Source organism: Chrysochloris asiatica, unplaced genomic scaffold (genome assembly GCF_000296735.1).
Source record: "Chrysochloris asiatica unplaced genomic scaffold, ChrAsi1.0 scaffold00258, whole genome shotgun sequence".
NCBI lineage: Eukaryota > Metazoa > Chordata > Mammalia > Afrosoricida > Chrysochloridae > Chrysochloris > Chrysochloris asiatica.
Window position 1 is genome coordinate 1,822,432 of NW_006408776.1, and position 8,575 is coordinate 1,831,006.

The following is an 8,575-nucleotide window of genomic DNA, read 5'->3' on the forward strand; positions in this document are numbered from 1 at the left end:
ACTTGGCTGCTAACCACAAGGTCAGCAATTCAAACCCTCCAGCCACAGGAGAAACATGAGGCTTTCTTCTCCCAGAAAGATTTACAGTCAGTCTCAGAAGAAAGCCTTTGGAACAATTCAGCTCTATCCTATTGTTTTTAAGAGTCATCGAGTCAGTTCTGACTCATAGTGACCCTGGATAGGGTTTCCAAGGAGCAGCTGGTGGGTTTGAACCACCGACCTTGTGATTAGCAGTCCACTGCTGATCCTGCAGTGCCATACCAGGGTGCTGCCCTAAAGGGTTGCTCTGAATCAGAATCTACTTGATGTCATTGGGTTTCCCAGCTTTTAGTCCTTAAGTGCTGTTTCACCAAGTGACCAGAAGGGGTCACTCGAAGACATGGCATGGTTCTCTTGGGAAAGTTTACTTTTTGAACCTCTTCTATACTCAGCCCAAGGGAAAGGGGGAAAAAACACGAATTATTTTGCTGGTGTGATGATAAGTCCTGGCAAGTCGGACTTGAGCTTGCATGTCAGTCAACTAGAAAATCTTTGGGCCTTCTTAGATGAGAGACATATTTTTCCGGACTTGCTTTCTTCAGAATGTGAAATTCATGAAGGCTAAATAAAATTAGATATGAACTGAAATTTTAAAAGGTTAAAATTAGGAAGCTGTGGTTATTTGGTAGGCAACGACTTTGTGCTTACCTACATTGTGATCTTGTGACAAGTCAAGAGTTTGGAGCTGAACTCTCTCGGTTGGCGTGTTTTGCCCTTAGATTGGCACTGTTGAAGAAGAGTGGAGAGGAAGACTGGAAAACCAGACTGAGCAAAAAGCAGGAGAGCCGGAAATCGTCCGCCTCAAGTACCCTGCAGATACACGACGCCGAGCTTAGGAGGAAGGTACTGCTTTCCATGGGAGAAAGGGCATTTGTACTCACCTCACGCTTGGATATGCATCAGACACACAAGCATGCACAGCTTACCTGATGATCCCCCTGGGAAGCATTCCCCTTGTCTTGCGTTAGAGAACACATTTAAAATCCTTCATATGAGCAGCTTTAAACTGATCAAAAGTAAAGTTTGGAGATTTTATGGAAGTGGTAACAATACTGCATTCATAAGCAAATTCCTAAATTTTCAAGTGTGTGTGTTTTTAACTTGCAGGTAACATTCTCTTAGTGAATGGCTTTAGGGTCATAAAAGCCTTCATCTTAAATATCTGCAGTTGACCACTAACTGGGTATAAATTGCAGATGAGATGTACACTTGAATTTTCTATGTATACACTTATAGAGCATAAGTCTTCATAATTGTGGCCAGCGAGTAATTAGTTCGTAATTCCAAGCATGTTTCACCATGGGTAGATAAATTTTCTGTTGATACTCTTTGAAAGACAGAAAATTGTGTCTCGAATTTAAATGGCATTAAGTAATACATTGTTGCCAATAATAGCACGCATTTCCATACACAAAAGCAGTGATGAGTTGTCCAGCTGCGAATACAATGATGAGCAGCTACTGACCATTTCTAAGCTGAACTGGGATTTCACTGCCCGTGGCCCTTCTATGGCAAATATATTTGCTGGCAGGAGACAAGATAGAGGATCTTGGTGGTGGCCAAGGCAAATTTCTAAGATTGAAATTCTTCAAATAGAGAAAAAGAAAAATGTACTTCCAACTAGATGATCCCCTAGATTCCTTCTCATTCTAAAAACTGTTAAACATCTATTGTTGTTGTTAAGTGCCGTCAAGTCAGTTCCGATCCATAAAGACCCTATATAGGGTTTCTGAGGAGCAGCTGGGAGATTGAACTGACGAGCTTGCAGCTCAAACCAACTTAACAGTGCAGTGCATTAACCCACAGTGCCACCAGGATTCCTGAGAATCTGTTATTGTTGTTGTTAGGTGCCGTTGAATTGGTTCCGACCCATAGCAACCCTGGTTAGGGTTTCCAGGGAGCAACTGGTGAGCTTGAACTGTCGACCTTGCAGTTCAAAGCAACTTTGCAGTCCAATGCATTACCCCACAGAGCCACACCAAGACTGAGTATGACTTTTATGTATTAAAAAACTTACATAAAATGAGGCTTGTGTATATAAGACTGAGTTAGAGACCTGACACTTTCATTGGGTTCTTCTGTGTCTTTGAAAGTTAAATTGAGTTCTCTTATTTGAAATCTCTGTGGTGGTAAAGATATAGCTAGGTGTTTAAAAAATTAAATTCAATTAAATATGGAACTTGGCTTTCAAGAACGGCTCCAAAAGCAAGAGAAAAGTGAGTCCCTCAAGTCATTTATCCCCACGGCCCACAAACTTTATTTAAAAGATCTTTAACTCGATGATTCAAAAACACCTTCAACACATTTCATATACCACCAATAACAAGCCTGTCAACCAACATATCATGTCTCAAACTCTTGCAAGTGTCAGGAATCTTGTTAGAAAATTTGAAAGATGAAGAGAAGTCCCGTCCTGGCAGTATAGCCAGGCAAAAATTAAAATTAAGCTGAAAAACACACAGAAAATAGATTTTCCTATGACTGGGGACGTGAAGTAAGTGCAGTACGCGCTCAGAAGGGTCAGGGATCATTTTAGTCTGAAAATCAGAAAACTATGAGGAGAGCTGGTGAGCTAGGAACGCAGTAGCAACACGGGTTCTGGATGGTGCCCAAGGTCACACCCACCCCGAGGCACTTCCAAAGCAAGGTCTGGCAATCTACTTCCGAAAGGTCCCAGCCTCGAAAACCATACGGAGCAGTTGTACTGTGCACACACGGGGTGGTCTTGAGTCAGGAGAGACAATCGGCAACGAGCAGCCACACATGAGTAAGATTTTTAAAAGCCATGAGATTCTCTAGATAAGGTCACTGACGTATTGAAACATTTCAAGTGCCGCCCCTGAGTGAAAATTTAGTGTCCACACACAGCGGGGAGCTAAGTGAGAACAGAGTTGCTCAACCTGTACCCAGTGCCAAATGTCAGCCGATTCGGTGGCAAGCCCCCCTCCTCCTCGGTAACCTAGATCACTTTGGCCTGAGACAGTAAGCGCTCTGAAGTTAAAATAAGCCCCATCTATTTTCAGCCTTTTTAGCAGACGTTGGGAAATCTCGAGTTCTGTTAAGGTCAAGCGATTTTCAGATGGCCTCTGATAATCCCTGGGCTACAGTCCTTCCTAAGGAGCTCTGGTAGCGTAGTGGTTACGAATCGGGCTGTGAACCTTAAGGCCAGCAGTTCGAAACTACCAGCTGCTCCGCGGGAGAAAGATGAGGCGTTCTGCTCCCGTAAAGATTTACAGCCTCGGAAACCCTGTACAGGGTCGCTATGGGTCGGAACCGACTCGATGGCACATAACAACAACAGTCCTTCCTAAGGGCTGGCAGTAGATTCAGTCTCATTGTAGATATTCCACGTTGGGGGCTGAGGTGTCTTGAACCTAGCCTGTGTGAAGACAGTCCCCAAACAGCTGAGGAGTACTTGAGTCATCATCATACTTGCTGGCGTGTCTGAATGCTTCCAAGACCTCCCAGAAGGATGCACACATATGGCATTGGTGCAGACAGGAGGTCTTCCTGTATGCAGTGGGTCTGGACTTGCTTAGAGAAGCCTTCTCAACACAGCAAGCTCTTGGAGCTTCTATCTTTACCACAGAGGGTTGAAAAGAGATGGTTTCCAAGTCAGGTCATCTCCGGACTTCAGAATTCCAGAATTCACCAGAAGGTGCACATTACTGGTTAACGAATATTTAATAGTTTGCGATCCTCCAAGTTTTCCTGTACAGTAAGTGTAACCCCATGAGTTTAGCCCACAGAGATATCTGTTGTTCTTAGAGACAGGCTCATACAATCACTTCTTCCCCTAAGTCAGCATCGATCATAGAAAGAGCATGGGTACCACACAGATGACTTTTCCACTAGTCACATTTTAAAACCTAAAAAGAAACTGGTGGAGTGAATTTTCATAATAATTTAATCCAAGATATTCAAGATAATGTCTTTCCAACATACAGTGAAACCTGGAATGAGAGTCGTCATTTGAAAGACCACCTTGTTTTTCTTGGTCTCACACTTTGTCTTCACTTTTCTATTGCTCTCTACTAGTAGAAAATATCTGAGTGTTCTTTCTCTGATAGGCCACTGCCATACACAGGTTCCAGCTTTCACAGGTCTTGCTGTATGTAAGCATATCAATCTGAAATGGTTAATGTTTGGGAATCCTGCTGTGCCTTAATGCGCTGGACTGCAAAGTTGCTTTAAACCATAAGGTTGGTGGTTCAAGCTCACCAGTCTTTCCTAGGAAACCCTATACAGTGTCACTATGGGTCAGAATTGACTTGAGGACACTTTGCAACAACAACTATCTGAGTCCTGGTGTGGCGCTGTGGGTTAATGTGCCAGACTGTAAAGTTGCTTGAATTGCAAGGTCAGTGGTTCAAGCTCACCAGCTGCTTGATGGAAACAATATACAGGGTCGCTATAGGTCAGAGCCGTGACTCAACAACACTTAACAACAACCAACCACTGTTTATTTCATACAAACTTTTTTAAAACCCTGCATGCATTTTACACTTAGATTATGTCTCGATACTGTGTTGGACAGTACAAATAAAAACGCATCTGGAACATTCTGTTTTGAAACCATAGATCTATGTGACCACCAGCTCACTCAGATGGTCACTTCATAAATATTTTTCCAGTGAAAATATTACCCAGGAAGTATAGTTCTAGCAGTGGATGTAAGAAACTTATCAAATCAAGCAACATCCCTAATGTTGAAATTACTGGGAGAATCACTTGATACCTTTAAATGTGGCTTCGGACATGTGAGACCTGCAAGAAAGGTGTCCCATGCGGACGTCTACTGCACCCATCCCAGTGTAATATACGGAGGCTGTGAAGGATCTGGTAGATCCCACCACACTGTAAGCCAGACTCTTCAAAAGGGCTCATTCAGTCACGTCAGTAAGAGACCCACTGAATGGTCTTCATGACTATATTATAGGAGACAATCAGCAGTCCATTCATTATAGAGCATAATGCGTCTTCCTATGTAGACTCGTGAAACAGTTTAGAAAGTATCACGGTTACGATTTTGTTCTACTCATCTCTTAAAGACGGCCTGCCGCGTGTATGCTTTCTTCATACTAGGAGTTCCTTTGAAAAGGGACACTTTTCAAAAAGAAATACCATCTTGTTTCTGTCAAAGAGTCTGTCCCCAAACAAAACAAAACAAATGGATTGGTGCCCTGTTCAACATCTCATTGTGGATTCTTTATAGTTAGAACCTGGAGTCTTGGTGTGGCGTTGTAGGATAAACACTGGACCAAACGGTCAATTTGAACTGCAAGGTGGCAGTTCAAACCCACCAATTGCTCCTTGTAAGCCCTATACAGAGTCGCTATGAGTCGGGACTGATTCAATGGTACTTAACAACATAAGAACCTATTCTTCTGCCCCTATAATAGATTTCTAGGAGGCAAGTTAGAGTTTTCCTTTTTGTACTGCAAGACCAGTCATGTCTTAGAGAATATATAATTTAACAGCAGTTATTTACATTCCAATTTTACCCTCACTCCTCCCCCCATCAAAAATAAGTAACTAAAGAAAAGACCAAAAAGCCAAAATCGCAGGGTTGATGATTTGGAACTTCAAGCCCTTAGTACTCTGTCATTTCCTGTGAGGGATGGTTCAGGTTTTTTCTCTCTCCTCGCTGTCTCTCGTCTGCCCTGACTTTTCTTTCTTCTTTCTCCTGTTCTTGGTTTAGTCTAAGCCAGTGCTAATCTGATTTAGGCATTTTTGCTTCTTGCTGCATATGTAATTGAGCTGTAAGATGGTAAAGTCCCTCGCTGTGCAGATTTGGTCTGGTCCACACTGCGTGGAATGTGTGTATCTGAGCGTGAGTGCATATGTTTTTCCAGAGTAACGGGTTCCCAGAAGGGTGAGGGAAATTTTTTAAAGAAGTTTTTAAAGATATGATAAAAGCCCTGCATCTGTTTCTGAACCCCAGATTGGTATTTGATAGCCCATTGTGCTACAATAATGTCAGGTCAGTGAATCAAGGGAAGGTCTGTGAGGGCCCCAAAAGAAATACCCCCAAATCCCAAGGTGATTCTCCATGTTCAATTAATTGCCTGCTGATCTAATTGCCTGCTGCCATTGAAATCCCAAATCACAATTTCAATGAATGTAGTCAATTGAAAGAGGGAGGGAGGGGGAAGGGGAGGCAGGGTAAGAAGGGGTGAATGGTATGAGCATCAAATGAAAATTGATCATCACGTTTGTGGGATATGACTTTACTTGATTTGACGTTCCTGCTGCCCCCACTGTGTGAGCATGTGCACGCTTCAAATTGAGCCTGGGCACAAAGTACATGGCTGTGATGTGACACCTTAACTAGACCCGCCTCTTCCAACCCTCTGCAATGTGTCCTGTTTGTTTTAACCTGTAGGAAGAAGGAGGATTTGCAGATGATAATGCCATTTCTAATCTGCTCTGGGTAAGCCTGTCCCTAACCTAGGTGTCCTCTAGATTAAGACTGGAGTGACGTCTCGCCGTCGTTAATTTAGATCATTCTTGGTTCCCTTCTATGCCCTCTCTGGTTTTCTTCTCCGGAGGCCGAGAGACCATCTTTATCTAGATGGATATATATGTTGTTGTTGTTACGTGCCGTGGAGTTGGTTCTGACTCATAGCGACCATGTACAGGGTTTCCGAGGCTGTAAATCTTTACGAGAGCAGAAAGCGTCATCTTTCTCCCACAGAACAGCTGGTAGTTTTGAACTGCTGACCTGTGATTTGTAGCCCAATTCGTAACCATTACGCTACCAGAGCTCCATATGTATATATATATATATATATATATATATATATATATATATATATATATATATATATATATATATATATATATATATATATATATATATATATATATATTTATTTATTTATTTTTATTATTTAAAATTTTTTTTTAATCACAGAGCAAAACATCTTTAAATGCTTCCAAGAAGATTTGAAAGCTGTTAACGAAAGATGTGATTCTCTGCTCAGCACTTGACTGTCTCATTTCATTTGCAGCCATCTTCCCATTAGCTTGTTTAATTCCTGCCCCAAACTGACTCTAGGGGGCATAGTTACCTGTTTCATGTGTGAATTTATTTTAGCTTTATTATAAAGTAAATAAGTAAACAGGAGGGACTCTTCTTTGAAAGAAAAGTGAAATTGCAATGAATAGATGAACATTTAAGGAGGACCAGTGACACAGCAGTTACGCGCTTGGCTACTAACCCAAAGGTCAGTGGTTCAAACCCAGCAGCTGGCTCTTTGGGGGAAAACTATGGTGATGTGTCTCTGTATAGATTACATCCTTGGAAACCCTCCGGGGCACTTATACTCTGTTCTAGAGAAGCGCTCAGAGTCTGACTCAGCTCAGTGACAATAGGTTGGGAGGAGGGTTTTTTTTTTTTTTTTTTAATTAACATTGTGTTAGATAAATCTTTGTTTTTGTCTCTCCCTGCCCCAGCACTGTGAAATCTTCTCCCTTTTCACCTCTAATCCTCTCGCTTTGCTCTATAGGAACCCGTCTATGCTTCTACTTATTCTCCTGCTATTCCTGCTGCCCACAAATACCTGTCTTTTGTATCTGTTAATCAGGTGAGGAAAAGCCTACACGTATTCAGCCTCATTGCAATTTCTTAGCTGTAAGGAAGTACTTTTCTTTCATTTGGGGGTAATAACACCTTTGCTGCATCTCATTGTGTTACGTGTGCTTGTTTGGAATCTGTTTCTCATGTATTTAGGGTTAGGCACACATGTTCTGGGCTCAGATGTAACAATTTGAGGATGGTGTGGGCAGTGTTGTGCTGTGTGGAAGGGTACCAGGAGCTGGACCTGACTGGGCGGCACGTAGCAACACCATCAACAACACATGTTCTATCCTTGGCTCAGACTTCTATAGCTTTTGGTGGTGCTGTGGGTTAGGTGTTGGATTGTTCACTGTAAGGTTGGCAGTTGAAACCCACCTCTGCGAAAGAAAGATGAGGCTGGCTGCTCTCATAAAGGTTGTCTCAGAAACCCTAGATAGGGTCGCTCTGGGCATCAATTCAGTGTCAGCTGGTGTTTTGTTTTTATTTGTTTATGATTGTGCTCATTCACAACATGTTCTTGAAACTGGGTTAAGAAAAAAAAGTCCTCGTTTGATCTCAAAACTTTATATCGTAAATTAAGTCAAATAACAGCAAAAACAAACAGTTGGCATAAAATCACTTCCAACTCATGGGTACCTCATGTGTGTCAGAGTAGCATGCCCTCCATTGGGTTGGAGTTTACCTAGAAGCACCTCGCAAGAAAGGCCTGGGGATCTCCTTCCAGAACATCAGCCATTGAAAACCCTGTGGAGCACAGTTACCTTCTGACGCACACAGGATCACCAGCAGCACAGTTACCTTCTGACGCACACAGGGTCACCAGCAGCACAGTTGCCTTCTGACGCACACAGGGTCACCAGCAGCACAGTTACCTTCTGACGCACACAGGGTCACCAGCAGCACAGTTACCTTCTGACACACACAGGGTCGTCAGCAGCACAGTTACCTTCTGAC

The 8,575-nt window shown here is 42.6% G+C and overlaps 1 protein-coding gene across 1 annotated transcript in view; it reads left to right on the forward strand.

Annotated features, from left to right (window-relative positions):
- Positions 1-8,575, forward strand: part of SVIL (supervillin) — a 192,879-nt gene that overhangs the window by 49,556 nt on the left and 134,748 nt on the right. The window contains exon 15 of the mRNA XM_006874040.1: positions 759-882. Coding sequence (XP_006874102.1) covers positions 759-882 — 124 coding nt within the window. The remainder of the gene's footprint in view (positions 1-758; positions 883-8,575) is intronic.